A 22,414-nucleotide genomic window follows, 5' to 3' on the forward strand; every position below is an offset into this window, starting at 1 on the left:
TCACCTGCGGCCGTGACAGTTTTCAAACCAGATTCACTAAATTCATGACACAGTGCTTCAATCAGTATTTTTGTTGTTCTTCTTATTAGATAAGAAAGCTTCCGTCTTAGTCAAACAACGTGTAGTGAAGTTTAATTCAATATCGCACGATGAGTTGCTAGCCGACCTACGTATTTGCTCTTCATATTTTACAGTTGGTTCTTCAGGGTATCCATCGAAAACGACAATAGAATGTTTGCCAAATTTAGTATCGACGAAACGTGAGTATAATTTAATGATGTCTCCGTAAGTAGTTTCAGTTTGCCAAACAACTGAGTGTAGGAGGTATCCCCCATCGATGACTATTGCAGCATTTTCCAAATCAACTTCATCGAGAATACTTTCGCTAAATACTTTCTCCATACATGATTTTGTTCCTTTACGAAGGGAGACTTCATCAAAAATAGAAGGGGTCTTGAAGCCAATTCATATCCTAAGTAGGTCTAAAGCTTGCTAGGACTATCACTAATGCACAGTATTCTGTTAAATAGCTGCTGGGGGTTTATTGCAACTTATCTCGTCCTAACAGTTGTGGATTTAAATCTTGCTGGGTAGTCACCATGTCTTTCCTTTTCAGTCGTATATCTCCAAAATTACATCCTTTCATTTTTTCCATAGCTGCCACGCCCACCTCATGAGCGTTATCACAATTGACACTATTATCTGAAACAAACCCTGAAGATAAAGGACATCAGCTCCCCTGAGAGCTTGGTGAACGGGCTGTGGTGTCTTAACCATGATGTATATTTTCCTATATCTAGCTTATCCCTTTTGTTCCGTGATTCGCGCAGCTCAACATACTGTTCAGTAAAATGAAATTCTATACCGATGAATTCTTCAATGCTCTCTTGCACTTTCACGCAGTAAGTGGTTCCAAGTTTCCACTTTGACAAAGCGCTGTCAGTGATTCCGCGCCCATGTGTCAAACCTCCTACTGACTTCATTGGTCGCATGAGACACTGCTCGATGATCATGTCCGTCCACGTACCGGACCAATATCTGTCGCTTCTTCTTATTGTAAAGTAGCCATTTTCAGTGAATAGTTTATATTCTTCTTTAGTTATTCTTGATTCGAGTTGCAACATACTTTGAACATACATATGTGCTGATTTTTCGTATGGTAAATGTCCTACCGGGTGGAAAAATGGAAGCATATCAACAGTAGTATTTTATTATAATTTTTAAGTGCATTTCCCGATTCCGGACTTCTCTGCAAATATAAATCTAAGCATGAGGTCGATGCAATGTAGAAGGTAAAGCTACAACTTGGCAGTCCTACTCGAAGATTCCTTAATCCTGTCTTCACTTGCTTCAGTATATGGAATCGTCTCTTTTAGATTGTCATCATTATTAACCTCCTCCATATCTTTTTTCCACGTAACTAAATCTTGATACATATTTCCTATTTGTCTTAATTTCCCATCAATATCTCGGTATTCTTCTCTCATTACGTGGACAAGAGACGCTGCTGTTAAAGTGTAGGCTCTGTTTGCCAGAGAATATTCATGTCCCTGGAGCATGGGGTTACTGTTGAGGACGCCTAAACTGATTCTCATAAATTTCCCACATACCTTTATTTAAATAATAAGTCACAAACAATCATACAACATAATATGACTGTTTAGCCAGACCGGGGCACGGCGGTTGGTGGATAATGAAAGCGCTTCATTGGACAGGGGAAAATATTTATATTCCCCCCCTCCCCTCCGAACTTAAACTGGTAAATAACAATAAAACTCTTCAACGATAGATGAATTTGTTATAAAATAAAGCAAACACATGAATTAATCATTACTTTCCATGAGTTTTTGTAATTTCTCGCTGCGCCGCGAACCGCTGCACGTTCGAGACGCCGCGCGCCGTGCTCCTTATTAATAGCCTACGTGCCTTATTATAAATTTATACCCATTATTATATACTTTATTTTATAGATAAAAATATTGTCTACAAGTTTTGTTGTTTTATTTTTTTTCGTTAACAGGCTCAGAAAAAAGTTATGTGCAAATATACTCTGAAATACTATTTTAAAAACTGATATTTTTACTTTACTTATAAATTGTAGAGATTGAATAGGTTTTCTCGCAAAAATTAAAGAATACAATTTTTTAGAGTAACTAATTAGAAACTAAATAAAAAATAAATAATCTGATTTAATAAAACCATTAAGGAGATATTAGCGTATTCCAAAAGGCTTTGAAAAATATATTCAAGAGGGGGTGGGGAAGGAAGCACAAGGGGGAAAGTCGGGGACTTTTGTAAAAATACATGTCTGAAGGTCTTCTAACATCTGTGAAAAATTCAGCTTCCGGGGAATTAGTTCCGACATTGGCTCTTTTTTCCCTTCATTGACTGGGCTATAAAGGTAATGTACAATAATTACATAATAAGTGGTCAAATAACTACTTTAACATTGAATGTCATTTCACCCATTGTACTGCTTTTTCATTGATGTTAGTAGTTTTTAGTGTTATTTCATGTGAAATACTGTTAAATGCAACAGTTCGGAAATATTGTCTTCATAGATCGCTGATTACTTACTTAGGTAAGGTGTGTATTAATATTGTAGTTAAATTACTCAATTTCATAAAATCCATACTGCCATAAAGTTGTGTTTACTTAATGTACTCATAAATACTTTATTATATGGGTTGGTAAAATATTAAATAATTTTGTAAGGTCGCATGATACATTTTTAAATGTTATAATATTCATATCGCTCATATACATAAAATAATACATAATTATTAATAAAATCAAAACAGACGCATCTACTTAGATAATACATAAATACGCACAAATATTGTAAACAATATTAATAATTTTATCCCAGTTGCTAAAATATCCAAAAACCGAATATATTTGGGGAAATTTTATCCCAAAGGATAATCTTTAAAAGTGTGGTTATATTTCCAATGCCTACAACAAATGACCAATGCCTACACACTTACAATACAAAATGGGTGTGATATGACTGATACGTGAATACTTAGAGCATGATTGTGATCTTTGTAATAAGCGAAATAGTAGGTGAACGTCTATAATTCGCTTTCTTAAAAATATGTGTTTTATTATTTTTGATATTTTTATTGTGTGATACTGAGTGTGGCACTATGGCACTTAGTGTGATACTGTGGCACTGAGTATAACATTGTGGCACTGAGTGTGACACTGCAGCAGTGAGTACGACACTACATAACTGAGTGTGGCACTATGGCACTGAGTGTAACCCTATGGCAACGAGTGGGATACTATGGCACTGAGTGTGACACTGGTACTGAGTGTGACAATGATTGTGACATTCCTCGCTTCTAACATTCACAAGTCTTCTCACAAATGCTGGTTTTATGAAAATAATATGAAATGATGCACCATTGAATGAATTATGAAACATGAATTGACAGAATAATAAGTATCTTTATTAAGAACTAAAAATTAAATCAGAAAACTTTAAAAACATGACTTTATGTTTTAAAATTAAATAGAAATAAGTTCGGCGAACATTTACACTTACGTTTTTTTACAATCAGAATTTATAAGAAAAAATACATTCTGTGATGGAAGATTTAGGGTTCAGAGGAAGAATATTGATACAGAGCTAATGCGGAAGGGAATTTGGGGTAATCAATACATTATTATCGCCACAATAAGAAAAGTAATACCGTAATTATAAATATAATTACTGTTGGTACTGTTACAATATTTCAATGACGCAATACATAAAACGCATAAACAGTAGACTCATGGCTACTTAATACGCGAAGAAACATAAAATTGCACCAAATACACATCGATATTGAGCTTAACATATGTACAATCTGGGTAAGCGAATAAAGTTTATTGACTATTGGGAAAATTTCACAAAAAAAAAACTTTCTCCAAATAATTACAGTAAAATAAATTTCCAGTTTAAAACAATCATATGCATATCACATTGACGACAAATACAGTGTGAAAGAATGATAACAAGTTCTGCAAAATAAAACACAAATTATGTTTTTGAATATTTAATCATTGAAGAACTTTCGGAACTTTTTCGTATTTTTCTGTTTCAAACTTTCGTTTGAGAGTCACTAATATTGTATTTAATGATTAAATATTTCAATTTGAGGTTGTAAGGTTTTTTAAGTTTTTTGTTTTACCATACCGTGTCCTTTTCCCTTATGTTTTACTATTTGTTCTACAAAATATTATTTGGTTATTTACCCCTACAACTCTCCAGTGAACATGTATATTGAAGAGACCCATGTTCGCTACTTCCTCTCCGCACCACACAGCATCCCCAAAGATGACAGAGGTCCTGAGGAATTTTATTTTCCTCATGGTCAGGAGTATTAATACAAGGAGACACGCTCATTGACAACAAATACCTTAAGGCAATGTCATACGTAGTAATGTAAAATCATGTGTTTTTGGTTTGAAAATTTGGTCGCCTAGAAATGTTTCAGATGCTTTAATTAAATATTGCGAGTAGAATACATCTTGGCCTTTGAAAAATCGATTATTTTTTAGATAAGTTTTTTATAAGCCCAGAAAAAAATAATGTATAAGGCCTATGAAAACTGCTATAAAGTTCAAAATCTCCTACTTACGACCCATTTTCGGCTATGATTTTACTGTATAATGTGGCAAATTAAGTTATTTATAAAATTATAGAAAATAAATTAAATATTTATGCCTGAACATCCACAAAATAAAATAAAAGGCACTTTTTGGCCATGTTTTTTTCTTGCATATATCAAAACAGGGGGATGGTGTTAATCGGGAATTTAAACCTTATCGCCGACTACGCCGGTGACTTATAATATCTTCCTAACAACTGATCATTTATATTTGTTATTTATATAATATCGTTTTCGGCTTTTTGTCAGATGATTTAAAAATACTAAACTACTACATCCACTAATAACTCATTCTGATGGTGTCTTTTATGAGATTAAGTAGGTACTATTGAGACATTAAGTAGGTACTAGGTGTATTCACAATCTCCAACTATTTGATCGTCAGGCGATCAATTAATAACAACGTTTTTTTTTTATATATGTATTTAAATTTTGATTTTGTTTTCTAGATTGAATGAGTGAATGAAGTGAAATCTTGCATGTGGAAATTAACCCACTTCTCGACATCCGATCGAGCTGTAACTCAGCAGATAGACTCAGAAACCCCCAGTATTGAGGTCAATATTTTTGTCGTTCTATAGATATTTAAATGAAATTATTTTTATTCGTTTGGACCATGTGAATACACGGAGAAAACTTACTGATATGAAATACTGTTAATTTATTTAAAATCTGTTCAAATTATTCGTTTACCTGTTAAAAATGGAAAAATAAATAATAATAAATAATAAATAATAATAAATAAAAATAACGAATGAATTGAAAGAGTTCATAACAAAGTATCAGTCAAAAGCAAATGTTTTGTGAGAACGGCGGAACACGTGTTCATACAAATACTGATATTGATACTGACATATTTATATTGTAGTATTCCGTCATGATATCTATTAGGAAAAAAAACACGAGTTCTTGATATATTCTGAATGACTAATATTTTATCAGGAAGTTCTCATGCAGTCACTTTTTTAACAGGCTCATTTTTCTCAGTGTATAAATCTACAAATGGTGTAGACGTTAATTTCTTTTCATACATAGATAATATAACAAAGTAAGTCCATCAGTAAAAGCCTAAATAATTATACATATTTTACCGCACTTTTTAAAAATAAAATGGGATTACGTAATATTGAGTAGTCCCATTTTACGCTATATTACGAAATGAAAGTGTGTTGCGTGACAAAAGTGAGCGGATTATCAAAGCGTCTATCAATGGAAGTTATTCGTTTGGTGTCTAGATCGAGTCTGATATAGAGTCTAGATGGCACTTACATAATATATGGCCCTTCTCCCTTGTTTCTATAATGCATTTTTTCCATAGATGTGCAAAATGGGTACCCAAAACCATTTGAAATGCAAATTGGAAATGGGTCAAAACTTTTCCATTTGAAAATGCAAAATGCAAAATGGTTTTTAGAAAGGCATTTCAAATGCAAAATACCTATTTTCAAAATGCATTGAAAATGTAAAAAGATTTCTCAGGTCAAACAATTTTTTTTTTTTTTTTTTTATAGTGAATACCTCACAAGAGTCCCAACTGCTCCCGTCTGGAGCCAGTGAGACTATGGCATCCCCAATTGGGGGATGTTGTGAGGCTGAAGGTAAGTGGGGAAGGGAAAGAGGAAGGTGGAAGGAGGAAGGAATTCTATAATTATAGAATTTTTAACCAATTTTGTCATTTAATAATGGACATCAATGTAGAACAAACATATTACATGATGGTAAATCCAAAAACACCACGACTACAGATTATGAAACCACAAAAAATTTGCGCGGGACTAATGTTGCCAACGTAAAAACATAGAAACTGCTCTCTAACATTCAATATTACAGCTTCATGGCCCCATGTTCAGTATTTGAATCAGTATTTTTTGTAATGGTGTCACTCAATTGCCAGGTCTCCTACCAGGGAACAACTTGACAAATGTAAATTATCTCTCATAGCGAGGTTGAGGACCGACTGATATTTGGGGCTTATGAAAAAAAGATGAGTGGAGATAGTAGGAAGAATGTTGCAAAAAAGCATTTAAAATGGAAAATGCATTGAGAAAACCATTTAAAATGCAAAATGCAAAATAGTTTTTAGAAAAGCATTTAAAATGGAAAATACCCATTTTGCATTGTGCATTTCCATTTGAAATGGATTTATTTGAAATAAAGCACATCTCTGATTGTTTCATATAAAGTAGAAACATGTTTGTGCGAGGAACGGGATGTGAGGAATTAGGCTCTGGTGCGAGAGAACAAATCTAGTGAGAAACACTTACTGAAGAAGTACACTAGATTAAATACGTAAGCGAGTATGCCCATGGGATCCGCTTCGTCCCATACCAGGTCCACCTTGGTGAAGAAGAGGTTGTAGCCGATGCTCGCAAGGACGATGTAAGTCACTGCTTGGACCTGCAATACGGTCGAAATTCCTTAGAATCAGATAATACATTTAAAATCACCTCTCCATTAATTACAAAAATCCTGTTTTATTCGAATATTCCATCAATAACATAGCTTTAGAAAGAGTCACGGAAATGAGAGATCTTGGAATTATTTTGGACGAAAAACTAAGTTTCACCAATCATATCCATCAAATTGTGAACAAAGGTATGAAAACACTAGGCTTCTTATTAAGAACAACTAAAAACTTTAATTCTTTACAAGCCATTAAACTATTATACGTATCTCTAGTAAGAAGTCTAATTGAATATAACTCAGTAGTTTGGTCTCCATCTTACAAAATTCACATTAACAACATTGAGCGAATACAAATAAAATTCTACGTTTTATAAATTTTAAATGAAATATCCCTGCCGAAGACTTAAAATACAATTTCTTATTAAATACTATAAAAATACATACATTAGAAGATAGACGCAAAATAAACGATTTAACGTTCTTATTCAAAATACTTAACTCTAAATTCGACTGTTGTGAACTCCTGCAACTTATAAACATACATACACCCACAGTAAGAACACGACAAAATACAATATTCTACAGCAGCACACATAAGCGTAACTACATTGCCCACTCTCCGATACAACGACTTCACACCATGGGAAATCATTACTTGGGTGATGTTGACATATTCAATACCAACTTGGCAAGTTTTGTGGATCATTTAAAACATTTATTTCAACAATACTCCTAAACACATCATGTAAACCTACAAATAGCTGTAATTTTCTGTTTTTGTTTCTTGTGTTTGTATGACTTGTTGCATAGCTTTTATCAAATCTAATTTTATTCTTATTTTTTATGTTTCAAAGTATCTGTCAAATTAAAATTATACTACCAATCATTTAAAAGCCCTCTGGGCGTTAAATAAATAATAAAGTAACAATATGAAAACAAAAAAAAAACTAAACTTACTGCTCCAGAACACGTTATGGTGTAACTTTTTTTATGGGAGGAAAATGTTACTTAATGGGGTATTTTTACAAACTATGAACACCGTTAAAAATATAAGGAAAATTTAACGTACATTTTTCTTTTTCTGATCATTGTGCTAAAATTGTGTAATTTTAATATTTTCATTCTTAATTATTAATCTGAATAACTGCACATTCCGAAAGGGTTCACACTGGCTACAACCTCATTATGACATAGAAATAAACTAACGTAGCCCGGCGTGACGTCAAGGCCGCCGAATTCACGAATAAAAACAAACAAGTCGTTTCGGCGGCAAATCATAAATGGCACATTTTAAATCGTCATAAAAATGAAATTAAAGTGCCTTAATCATCGTAATTTTTATTTCGAAAATTAAGAAAAGAGTGAAGATACTCCATTGCCAGATATCGGATTATAAATATGTCTTTATTACTGGCGCACATTCATAGACTGATTTTTTTACAAATCAGTTCCAATTTTTTTTCTTTCAAAATATTATATTGTATACTATCGCTCGTCTGAATTCTTAACACAGTCAGTACCAATTTTGAAAATGACACTTAAATTCAAAGCAATCCGAGTTCCAGAGATCATTGAACAAGAGTTACAAATTTATATTTTTGACGATGTTAGTACACTACTACACTCGGCCTTAATGCATATATATTTAAGTAATTTCATTCGTCTAAATTATAAGCTACATATTTTCTGATGCCAACTAAAAATATCATTTTTGACATTTCCATGTTTTGATAGTACAAGTGCCTATTTAGGCATTGTTAGTGTCTATTTCTTTATTTTTATTGCATAAAATCCTAAATCTAATGTTTATATCATTCAATAAATCTATCATGCTAGGAATTAAGGGTACAAGTATAAAACAACATATCAGTCACAGACATAGGAATTAATAGACGAGAAGATAATGGCGAGGGGTAAAATCAACTGTTGAAGAACGAAGGGAGTAAGGCTGACTGTGATTCGTCAATAAATCAATCTGACAGTAAATAGGCATCTCGCATTATAATATCACCATTTACTTCTTAAAAGTAAAATCTGCTTTTGAATGAATAGACATTTTTACATGGGAGCGCAAATTACTCGCCACGTTATGAACAAATTTGCGAAGTCCAAATTCGGCAAAAAAATTCGGTTCCATTTTCAGAGTCGAATATTTCGTTTAAGTATTTAGTTAAGACACTTTTATAAATGTTCATAATTTACTTCCCAGCAACCAACCAGCTTTGTGTTTCGCGTCCAGACGTTTCTCGATGTGATAGTAACAACTGATTCATATTATACGATGTGAATATGCTTAGAATAAAGTAAAATAATGCTTATATATGGAATGTAATACGACAATTGGGTTTATTCTCTTTTTCACATCTATTTTTACAAGTTTTCATATCACAAGTCAACATTTTGCCGTGTTATTTCGTAAAATGAACCGATGATGCCTCGACCGTAGTTCGCACAAGAATGATGACGTCACGTTTTCAAATTTCACTTGAGGCCATACGCGAGCACAGCCGGCTCCAATGGAACCGGTATGGGGAGTGGGGATAATACGCTTTTAATCACTTAGGGCAGGTCTACTAATATTCATATGTCTATGAAATCAGTTTATTTCATTTTTTAATCATTTTAAAATGTCTAAAAAATATATTTTATTTCAAATTAGGCAAAAGTTTATAGTGAGACAACTGAAAATTTTATTTTTTCTATTGGTGTTATAAGTAGGTACAGGTCAATTTATACCTTTAGGATTTTTTGTCTTAATTCTTCTCCTTTTTGTTTTAATTCTTAATTCTTTTGTCATAACCTAATAAATTAATTTGTATTAAATCTTAATTCTTTTGACTTAATCTAATAAAGTAATTTGATTAAAAACATTTTTGTATATTATTCTTAATCACTCAAAAGCAATCAAATTTCAAATTACTCTCCTGAAAAGTTTTTTTTTTTCTTGTACTCTTTGTACTCAGCATGATAGATATATTCCTGTATATTTTTAACAAAATTATAATTGGATGAGTATTTTGTTCTTACGCCATTTACTATGTTTTATTGTAGAAATATTATAAATTAAAATATCTTTCATGTTATGAACTTTAAATTAATGAATTAAGAAAATACTTTAAAAAAATAAAACAATATGAGGCAACAAAACGTTATAAATCATATTATAAAGAGTCGTAACATCAGAAATGTGGTACGAGACTAATAATGAATGTGGTTGAGACAACAGGTAACATTCTAAATATGTTCCACCGTGTTAAATAAATCAGTACATTATGTATTGAAAAATTGGAAAATTCTAACTAGAATGGAAATTATGTTTTGTTGACCGTGTTACTTCAAAACCGTGCAAAAAAAGACCTTATAAAAAAAGACTTAACTGTATGTATTCGTTTTTTTTATAAACAATAATCTTAGACAGTCTCCCAGAACACGTAGGTACTAGGTACCTACCGAAATATTTTAGCCAGTCACCGCAGTATCAATGATTTTACATGTAGGAATGTATTGTTTATCAATTTAATTATTTTTTTAATAACATTACTGAATATAATCTCGGAAAATTCTCGACATGTAAAGATATCCACAGGTACACATGTATACATCACTTGAAATATGGGTTCCATGATAAAATTACACAGTCGTAAATTTTACATACCAATATTACACTACCAGAATTACACAAGAACGAAATTTTACACCTTACATTTAACTTATCCTAACATAACTTTTGTTTTTTTTTTCAACATTTTTCACAGTTTTTATAGATCCATTTGAATTTTACTTTTGGAAATGAATGAACGCAAATCTTGGTTGCGTAAATTAACCCACTTCCCGAAATTTGACCGAGCTGAAACTAGGCAGATAGGCTCGTTGTCGTTGACAATACATTCTATCAAAGTGGCACCCACGCACACACACGCTCACATGCGTTACCGAAAAAAGATAACATTTTAAAATTTACAGCAATAAATAAACGGAACAAAAGTCAAAGAGTCTCCCCAAATCAGCCTCTCCCGATCTGGCACGTCACGCAGCTGTTGGGCAGGCGCATCCTGTACACACTTGGGGTGACCTATGCCAGAGGTATTGGTTATCCGATAAATGGGTTGCATTACCCTCTTACCAAATTATTATCTAGTGGTTAGAGATCTATATATCTATGGGTTGCATTACCCTCTTACCAAATTATTATCTAGTGGTTAGAGATCTATATATCTATGCACTGTTATTAGCAGTAACCAAACAAATCCATGTTATTTTTGTTGTTTGTTTTTGGGATGTTATGCCGTCTTGCGGTAACTCCTTCTTTAGCCAACGTTTCGGACAACGTTATGGGTTGCATTACCCTCTTACCAAATTATTATCTAGTGGTTAGAGATCTATATATCTATGCACTGTTATTAGCAGTAACCAAACAAATCCATGTTATTTTTGTTGTTTGTTTTTGGGATGTTATGCCGTCTTGCGGTAACTCCTTCTTTAGCCAACGTTTCGGACAACGTTACTCACATCTGCCCTGATGATGGACACTGTAACGTTGTCCGAAACGTTGGCTAAAGAAGGAGTTATCGCAACACGGTATAATACCCCTAAAACAAAAATACTTTTGGCCGTGAAAATCTTAAATCATATTTGAAATCCATGTTAGTTTAAGGTGCTGCATTTTGCAGGTTGTGCTTTCAAATGTGAGTTTTCAAAAGTACAACTTGACACAAAACCTGTATTTTTAATGTTATGTCACCAGCTGTAAACTTATATTATAATAAGGATCATCAAACTCAAAGAACATTCCACAACTCACCCTAATGTTAACTTTTTTCAATGCAGGAAAGGCTATCGCTTCAAGCAGTTCAAGCTATCTGCCATCATTGCACAATTATAATTTTCGGCTTATAATGATGATAGTATGAGGAATTCAAAGATTGAACATGGGAATGTTTGTGTATCTTTAAAAAATATATTAATGCAGTACAGAGCCAATTTATACTTCGCCCTCATGGGCGCCCACCCCGTAGGGACCTCACTCCCGAACACCCACACAATGTAAACCTATTAAAAAAACCATTCCACGAGCCCTCTAGCATCCATGGTCATACAACTATAAATTTATATATAATTTTCAACTAAGATTTTTTTTCAATAACGAAGCATTACTGTGAATATGTTAATCATCACGAAGAGGAAGAATCGTCACATGACTCTGTCTCGTCACAGTTACCTTGGTTTATTTGCAATCATACATCGTCTCAATCAAACTGTTCGATTTTCCCCAAATGTGAGCTCCCCAAAATGTCATATTACCTCCGTAGAGTAGTTGTTTGCGCTTTAGACTTTGATTCGGGGGGGGGTTTAGTTTGGTGTCAGTATTTACTTTAAGATATAAGCCCTGTCAGAACTAAGTGTCGTGATGTCGCTTGTTACATTTAATGAATCTTTAAAATACAGGGTTTTCCAATAAGAGGTGTTATTTTGAATAGCCCGTTATTTCGGTAGATGTTACTTTTGAAGCTGTCATTTTTTAACACTTCATAAGTAGAAACTACGCCATTAATAAAAATGGAACGGTAAACGCTTCAACAACGCATTTAAATTATTAAAATTCATTTGAGTGAATCAAATGCAAATTATCTTAAGTGATGAGGCCCATTTCCACCTCGGTGGCTTCATCAACAAGCAAAATTGTCGCATCTGGGGCTCGGAAAACTTAAGAGTTGTTGTTGAAAAGCCTCTTATCCTCAACGTGTGACTGTTTGGTGCGGTTTATGGTCCGGTGGCGTCATTGGACCTTAATTTTTCGAAAATGAGGCTGGAGCAACGGTTACGATAAGTGGATTGCGCGGATTATGGCCGGAATTGGATGGTAATGATCTGGACAGCGTTTACTTTCAAAAAAACGGCGCTACGTGCCACACACGCAACTAAAACATTAATCTTTTACGATTAAATATAAAAATAACACCTCTTATTGGAAAACCCTGTATTACTTTACAGCTGTGTGATTTATCTCTAAATTTTCCCTACACCTAGTTGTGTATTACTAGTATTACATCTTGCGTTCAATTTATTAGTTGTTAGTATATGTATCAATGGTAAATTTAATACAATATAACTCTTGTTTTCTCTGGGAAGTGTTTCAGCAAACTATCAATAGCCCACACCGTATCTTCTGTGCACTACGATGAAATCCCGCAGAGAGATACCGCGTCCCCGAAAAATCAGATTGTCAAAAATTAATTACCCTAAAATTTTATTATGGCTCAAAATATGTTTCTTTAGATTGATTTTATTTAGCTAAGCCTTTGTAGATATGACTACTAATATTTTACCTGCTTCTTGATGTAATGACGCCGATGAATATTTACGGCGTCAAATACATTAAAGATAATAATAATATGATTACGTTTCGTAAGCAACCAGAAGATAACTAATATTTGACAGCTTCAACAAAGTAAGCATTATTGGCAGAGAATATCAACATTGATGTAAATGAAAGACTTATAAATGAGTAATTTTTTTGTTCTATTTAAGAGGGTGATTAATGTTTAATGGTATATGTTGTTAAACAACGCTGTCAGATAGTAACTAGAAGTAATACGAGGAGTTCTTACCGCAGTCCATATTGCTGTAAAGATAGCACACCCTCGAACCATGTTGGAGGATTAGATGATTCCTGTCACAGGTTGGATGAAGTCTCACTAATGTAGCACTTTACACAACTTTCAAAAACATGTTTTATGTAAATAGGACTGTCATTGAATCATTTTCCTTTGGCGTAAAATAGCAACTGAAGATAATGTGAAGTGACCCACTCACACCAGCGAATGCGCGCACACACGCCCGGAGATATGCAAAGGCACCCAGTGGCGCCCTATCAAGTTTATTGGCTACCTTTATCATGTTACTTAGAAATAGAAATTGCAAATAATTTGTAAATCAAACAACTATAAAATGACGAATTATGTCTCGATTAACACCCTGCCTTTAACGTAGTTTTCCAATATAAGATGGCTCTGAACTTCCTGTGAATGATATCCATTAATGACCATTCGAGAAAAGTAGAAATAGTTCATAGGAAATCAAAGCAGTCTAACTATAGATATAGAATGACTGAACTTCCTGTGAATTATTTCCCCTAATGATCGTTCGAGAAAAGTGGAAATAGTTCATAGGAAATCAAAGCAGTCTAACTATAGATATAGAATGACTGAACTTCCTGTGAATTATTGCCATTAATGACCATTCGAGAAAAGTGGAAATAGTTCCTAGGAAATCAAAGCCACCTAACGATAGATGTAGAATGACTTTACTCCATGTGAATTATTCCCATTAATGACTATTCGAGAAAAGCAGAAATAGTTCATAGGAAATCAAAGCCACCTAACGATAGATGTAGAATGACTAAACTCCCTGTGAATTATTCCCATTAATGACCATTCGAGAAAAGCAGAAATAGTTCATAGGAAATCAAAGCCACCTAACGATAGATGTAGAATGACTAAACTCCCTGTAAATTATTCCCATTAATGACCATTCGAGAAAAGTAGAAATAGTTCATAGAAAACCAAAGCCGTCTAACGATAGATGTAGAATGACTGAACTCCCTGCTAATTATTTCCATTATTGACCAATCGGGAATAGTGGAAATAGTTCACAGGAAATCTGCTACTACAGGTTGGTCCTGTCTTTATTTGTAATCACATATTCATTATTATTATCGTGTTTTGGCATAAAACATGCACAGGTGCCACTGGTAAATGTAAAAAAACATTAATTTACAAAGGAGCAGATAAGATAAAAATGATGCAGATACAGTGTATCGATTAGGTAGTATTGTTCAAGTATCTGCGCGTAATTCAGGGCTACTGACATAAAGTATTCTTATTTATACCGAGTCGATTATCTAATTAATCTAAAGAAAAGCAGAAAAATTTAACAAATCGTAAGAATAGTAACAAGTATTGTGTTTAGTCTAATTATGACTGTTAAAAACTGCATTTAATCAAAATATATGTGAATTTTATTGATAATCCATTTAAAACGCAACCGTAAAATTCATAAAACTTAAATAAGTCGCTTGCACACATATCGGGATTTCAATATCCACCGTTTTTTACAAAACATTTGGAAAGGGATCGAACTATGGGATTGTCTTAAGGAAAGGACGGTCGGACGGCAGAGCCTTTCGACGCGGTGGCTACACTTGGTACAGGTAAAAGTGGAATTGTCTAGGATTCTATTACAGAACTTTTCACTAAGCAAAACCAATGTAAATCGGTTACCCTCTGTGATTAGGTAACGTATTCGAACTGTCCTACTGCTAGCCGAGCGTCCGACCCGCAGAGCCAATGACTAAATGAAATAACTGTATTCAATACGCAGAGCTATCAACCACCTACCAATAGATAGATTTTATATCAAAGCTCCATATCTCGTGATGGAATCATTATTACCAGCCCTTCGAGCGACCGTCCAGGTCACCGCCTGCGGGGAAGGGAGTAAGCAAAGTACCCGCTGCTAAAGTCTGCTATCGCCCTGCTAAAAGAATCGAAACGTGGTTTGACATTGCATTTTGTGAATACATCTGAATAGCTAGATAACTTACCGAGCTGCCCATTCATCTCCTTCTCCTCCTCACTCCCTTCAACCTCATAGTATACCACAATGGGGTATTTTCAAAAACTATGAATATCGTTAAATAGTTTAAAAATATGTTATATTTATTATATGTTATATTGATTTCAAAAACGATTTAAAACTGCACATTTTGAAACGATTCCAACTGGCTACAACGTCATAATGACACCGAATGTTTGGTAAGACGGCTGTCAAACAGCCAGGCGCGGGCGTGACGTCAACGCCGCCTATTAGAAATTAAAAAACCATTAACCCTTTCAAACCAGTGTTTGCGTGGCGGGGTATCCATTATATGTCTCTTATATTATATAATCAACTAGTATATTATTTCGGCACTGGTGTGACCCACAGTACTCACGATCGGTATTGCTTTTCCTAAGCAAATGTATTAGTAAAAAAAACTTATTTTGTTGCCTTTATTAGAACGAAAAATGAAAATTTGTTCGTCAGAAAGACACGGTTTAAAAGGGTTATCTTTATAATTATTTTTGTTACACTGTAAACGATATTCTTATATAAAAAAAATATTTGTGAGTCAGTTTTTTCCTCCTGAATAACCCTTTGAAGCCTAAAAAAAATAAAAACCAAATTAGAAAAAAATCTAAATCAAAACAATTAAAAGGTGTACCTACAACAAAAAATTTGATTTATATGTGCGAAACAAACCAAAAGTGTGGTCCTGGAAGGATTAAGACTCTTGAGTGGCATTTATATAAATGTATGTATTAGGGTGCATGGGTTCGCTGCTTTGATGCGCCACAGAATAGCCGGGACGAGTCAGCGCTACCAGAGATTGGACAACACTCTTGTGCAGGCCGTTGCCCAATGGCAGGGAGCGCCTCTACACCAGAGATGGAGAATTTCACTCAAGTCACCATAAAGTCCTATTGTGCTCATCAATGTATCCATTTTTAATTTATTATTTTTATTTATTTATTTATTCATTTTCTTTTTATGTATTAACTTAAATGTAAACTTTTATGGCAGGCAGAGCATTGCACACACCGCTCTGTCCAGCTGAAATAAACATTATTATTATTATTAATGCTCCGTAGCTCGTGATGGAAACGTCGTTGCCAGCCCTGCAAGAGTGCGTCCAGCGCTGCCTGTGCGAGGAGGGAGAGGGGCACGGGGGAGCGATCGTGCCACTTGCTAGCTATCCGCTAATCTCTATATACGACGACGGATCATGATTGCTGATTATCATTGCTCTATGCTACCTGCCGAAAGTTCCCCGCGACTAACCGTCGCAATCTACCTAGCTGTGCTCTGGTGCAAAATCTAATTGTGCCAATGACAGGTAATACCGAATTGTGCGATACAATTAACTTAATTCACTCGCATTATACGACTGCAAGTCCCTTATGTTATGATTGGCAGGATTAATAACAAGGTCGGATTATTCTGGAATCCAACATCATATTTGTGTCAGGTTACGTGAGGGTAATTCATTTCTAAGCGAAATAAATTAGATTATGCAGCAAATTAAAGAAGATACTTATGTGAAAAATATTCAATTTGCAAGGGTCTGCATAACTATAGGTACCGATTGTAACAGACAGCGGCGTAGCTATAGCATTCACATGGGGGGTTTCGACCGTAATAGGGGTGGATAGATCATTTGGGGGAAGGGAGCAAAGCAAAAAAAAGGGGGGTGGAAGATTTATTAGTAAGATTTTGGGGACCGCTACTTATCACAACTTATTATTTACATCACGTTTATAAAAGGGTTCCATGATAACTCAACACAGTGACAATTCAACACACTTTTAAAAAGTGATATAAAGTCATTATTAGACAAAGATGAAAAAAAAAATTAACATAACCTAACCTACATATCCCAGTTAATAAAGTTTTTGTTTCATCACTTTCCATGACTTTAAATAACTTTTTAAAGAAGTGATGTATTATCATTGTGGTGATTTATCCGGTTACCGATAAAAGAGATGATGCAAATAATATTATGGTGGTTTTTTCCAGGGATGTAATTTACGGATTAAGCCCCCTAAACAACCTTACTCTTATACACGCCATTGGTAACAGACTCAAAGACTGTGAACTTAGCTATACATATCTGTTTACCTTTTTAAAAAACTAATTTTAAAAATGTATTCTAAAGTGTTGATAACGACGCGACGGTAAAATTAGTTTTTATCTCCAAAATGACAAAGTTACGGGCTTTCGTAATGAAGATTGGTAAAATTAATGTAATTGTGCCTTATGACATCTCTTCAAATAGCAGTGCTGCAGTACAGTGCAGTACAGTTCAGCAGGGCACAAATATCAACGTTTTGAGGGTTTATAATTTTTTAGTTTATTTTTATTTTTTTTTCTTTATTCATAAAAATATATTTGGATACAGGTTTTTTACATGCTTTTCGACTACCAAACTAGACACTTGTCCGTATTATGGTAGTCGAAATTTGTGTATAATTATATAAATGTATAGGTTAAATAGGTTTAACTGAAAATAAGAAAGAGATGAAAATAAAGATAAATTAATTAATTATTTTAAAAGGAAACTTTAAACAGAATTGAAATGAAAAAAAAGAATAATAAAGTAAATGAACTTAAATATATTTGCTATTAAAATTCAAAAGGTTCTTTCTAACTAATAGAATATGATTTGTGACAAAATCCGATTTGACCGTCTCCGTGGTCGAGGGGTAATGATATGGCCATACACCATTGACCAAATAAGACATCAATGCCATACACCAATAAATTATATCTGACTTTGCATAGTCATATACCAATAATATATATTTTTTATTTATTTATAAAATACGTGATAATACATTATAACATTTATTTAGATACATTAAATCACCATACTAGGTTTGTGATTTCTGTTTCATGGTGACCATTGGAATATAGGTATGTGAGGTCTAGTGTGAGTGAACATATTAACTAAATACATAAAGGTGTTGAAAATAGGAAGGATTACAGTAGAAAATTTATAAAGGAAATAGAAAAGATAAAATAAAATAGAAAACAGAATAACGAAAATAAAAAGAATAAAGAAGAATGAGACATGCTAATTAAAATAGAAAACAGTAATCGAAAAAAGAAAATAAAAAAAAGAATAAGACCTGCTACTATACATAACTTTTTTTGTCTAGTTGTGTATGTGTGCATGCATGCATAAGCGCGTAAATACACATATACACACATACATCCACACACACACACACACACACACACACCCACACACACACACACACACACACACACACACACACACACACATATTCAAATACATAGACGCATACATATTCATACGCATATATATGTACATATTCATACGCATATATATATACATATATATGTACACACATATATACACATTATTCATATAGTTACTTATATGTACTTATTTATTTATTCACACATATATTTTACCGACATTTTCAACATTATCTGAGTGTGAGAATTAATTTGTATCAGACTATGCATAGCCATATACCAATAAATTGTATCAGACTTTGCATAGCCTTATCCAAATAATTATATCAGACTTTATATATCCTTATTCCAATTGTAACAAACTTTATATTTAAGTATGCCAATTTTAACAGACTCTTTATAGTCATAAATTATAGAAATATTGAAACGGACTGCTAACTATTTATTTTGAGATTTGTTGATTTCATACAGACTTATTGGCCATATTGTTAAGTGACAAAACCGGGGTACCTATGAGATCTCGCTTCAAGTGGTTTGCGATGATTATTGACTTAGCGGGGGTGCCCGAGTTCATGGTGTGAAGTTTGTTCCGGTGGTGGATGCGCTTACCCACCAACTGCGTGGCAGCCGTATCGGGAAAGGCCCGTTGAGGGTGACCCTTTGTTCTCTCCAGCCGGACTCTCACTTTTCGCTCGTCGCTCCTGGACACACTGACCAACAGATTCCTACTCTTTCCTCATACCTTCTTTCTTCCCAAAAATGTATCTTTTTCCATTCCTTTAAAAGACCCTTCCATTCAGCATCCCCAAAGATGACATAGGCCCTGAAGGAAATTATTTTCTTCAGGGTCTCCTGTGTGAAGTTAATGTAAAAATAATTATGAAAAAAATAAAATAATAAAAAAACTCAGTTCTCTCCAGATTTCAATTGTTTTGGCTGATTTTGAAAAATACTTTAACTATGAAAACGATATTTAAAAAAAAATACTGTTTATTATGTTAAAATTTGAATATTCTTAAAAAATAAAATTAAACATTTGACTAGAGTTTCTTATTATTACAGACGTTGCAGAATTACGTTTAGTAACTAAAGAATTTTATAATTTAACTCTTTAATAGGACGAATCTGTAAAACTCACAATGCCTTACGAGATGTAGACATTTTCAAGCGTAACTTGAAAACATATAAAATGCAACTTACCAAACTTTTTATTTTGTGAAATAATCCTAGTATCTTAGTTTATTTTATTGTTTTTATTATAAACATGCCATAACTGTATTACTACTAACTGTCTTTAATTGTTTTATAACATATCGTAATGCCTTATAATGTTTATTCTTTAAATTTCTTTGTCATTTGTATTATATTGTATGGGTGCAAATATTGAATCAACGACTAGAATTAATGGAACATTATTGGTCTAATATTGTATATAAAATAAAATGAAAATAAAATAAAGTGTGAGGGTGCTTTTAAACAGGAGAAATCGCGAGTCAGAAGAAAGAAGCAACCGCTAACGGGAACAAAAGGGAAACAAAAGGGAAACAAAATGGAAACAAAAGGGAAACAAAAGGGAGCAAAGCAACCTGCTCTGTTCCCTTCCCGTAATTCAAGACTCGGCTCGCGGAAATTTTGTCCTATTTATATAAGGCGTCAGAAGTTATTCCTATAAACAATAAAACAAAAACAAAAATCTTTAAAAAAAAAATTTAAATGATGGTAATCTTAGTAAAAAATAGATCTTGGACTTAATCCTAGCGGTACCTATGCAAAATTTGCAAATCGCTCAGAAATTAAGATTGGTTATCGATTTCTTTGCATGAAAAACAATTATTCAAAACTTTTGTTTTAGATAGGCAATAATTTCATCAATCTAGACCACCTGACTTAGGTATTCATACCTAAGTAACCTTCGAATAAGGGTATTTTTAGAGTACTTTCTGGAACCGAAATCAAATTACCATAACTGACATGGGCACTTTTAGCATTAATGCTAATAATCCCAGATAATTTTCTTGGAATTTATTTTTTAAATTTATCTTACTCTACGAAATATCTTCTAGTATGATTTATTGCCCTTATCGATAACGATACGTTCGTACAGTTTAATATTCTCTAACACCATTGGCGATGGCACATATAAAGATACAGATATTATGTGTTTTCGTCGAGATTAATCATTATCAATAATTCCTTTTAACAAAGAATGATAACAAGAAGCATTTCATAGCTTATAATGGAATACCAGATAAATTATCTATTGTGGGTACAATCTAATTCTATGTGGCAATCGTCGAAAATTCTTCAGTAATTTGTATGTTTTCATTGTTCGCTAATCAAAATTTGGGCCAATTAATTTAATAAAAATTATCAGATTTTATCGTGGATATTGTGTCATCGAGGTGACACATAGAAGAATAAAAAAACCTTACTCCTATCACGAGCCTGCGATTACGTACCTGACGCATTGCTACTCCTAAGAACTACTGCAAAAATAATGTTACCTACGACGATCTACTTGCTTTCGTATTCGAGTTTTTAGTTCAGTACTGATGAGATAATTCAATAGAAGTGGTTCGTGGGCCAGTTCGTGTGTCCAAATTAAGCTAATTTTTTCTTCACTTCTTCGTCTAGATTACATGAAGTTAGTATGCAATTGATATGCAGATGTGGCGGATCCATAGCACGGAATGTAGGTACAAGAAGGCTATACTATCATATCTCTGTAATCAATATTAATTTAACCTAAGTCCGCTTATAAGTTTTGAATATATTTATATCTTTCTGGAGTTTCTCTTCATTTTAAACTATCTGTAAGATCAAATTTCACACGTAATTGTAATTTTTTAAGATAATTCAAGTATTTTCTTAAAGGATATAGGATCAAACATTTTCGGAAATGGAAATTGTTAATGGACAAATTTCATTAGATCCGTCCACACGACGTCCGCACAACGCAATAAACTGATCCCAACTAGCAAGTATGATAATGAATACTTGCATGTTAATGGGAAGGACCGAATACACTATTATAGTCACAATTGATTTCATGCATTTTACTTTATCCCTTTTGAATTCTGAATTGTTTTTGTTCAGTGCGTTGTTCGGGCGTCGTGTGTACACAGCCTTTGATAAGATGTTGGCGGGTAACCGGACAAAACAGAAATTCCTCAAAGTAATAGGTTAGGTTAGGCTAGATTTTCTTCACTTTTCTTCAGTGTTCTCTTTTGTCGTGATGACTGGCTGTAACGAAGGAGGGCGCTAATTGGTGTGCGAGGGAGAGCCCCGCGCACCACAGTCAACAGGGATTCGGTAATTGGAAAATACCTACTCTACAAGGCCACCGCAGTTCACAATGCACTGCGAGAATGGACACGTATGTACAAAACATGTGCTTGTAAACAATGTCATCCAATTTCCGTGACAACAATTAACTAATAAATAATAAAAAAAATCAATATAAGTGTCTACCAGTGTACAAAACAGACATTAAACTAATGATGTATTGCATTTATCTTATTTCTTCATTT

At 33.6% G+C, this 22,414-nt stretch overlaps 2 protein-coding genes across 3 annotated transcripts in view; one reads left to right on the forward strand and one right to left on the reverse strand.

Annotated features, from left to right (window-relative positions):
• LOC149412426 (uncharacterized) overlaps positions 1–13,830 on the reverse strand; it is a 29,763-nt gene extending 15,933 nt beyond the window's left edge. For both annotated transcript variants that reach the window (XM_089645889.1, XM_089645890.1), the window contains exons 1-2: positions 13,673–13,830; positions 6,923–7,055 (exon numbers count right to left, since the gene is read on the reverse strand). In XM_089645889.1, coding sequence (XP_089502015.1) covers positions 6,923–7,055; positions 13,673–13,714 — 175 coding nt within the window. In that variant the 5' untranslated portion in view covers positions 13,715–13,830. The remainder of the gene's footprint in view (positions 1–6,922; positions 7,056–13,672) is intronic.
• A 2,929-nt stretch (positions 13,831–16,759) lies between these two features.
• The window catches only part of LOC149412427 (uncharacterized), a 36,462-nt gene continuing 30,807 nt past the window's right edge, over positions 16,760–22,414 (forward strand). The window contains exon 1 of the mRNA XM_089645711.1: positions 16,760–16,840. Within this exon, the coding sequence (XP_089501837.1) occupies positions 16,760–16,840 (81 nt within the window). The remainder of the gene's footprint in view (positions 16,841–22,414) is intronic.

This window comes from Hesperophylax consimilis, chromosome 23 (genome assembly GCF_061612785.1).
Source record: "Hesperophylax consimilis isolate HC1 chromosome 23, BYU_Hcon_1.0, whole genome shotgun sequence".
Lineage (NCBI taxonomy): Eukaryota > Metazoa > Arthropoda > Insecta > Trichoptera > Limnephilidae > Hesperophylax > Hesperophylax consimilis.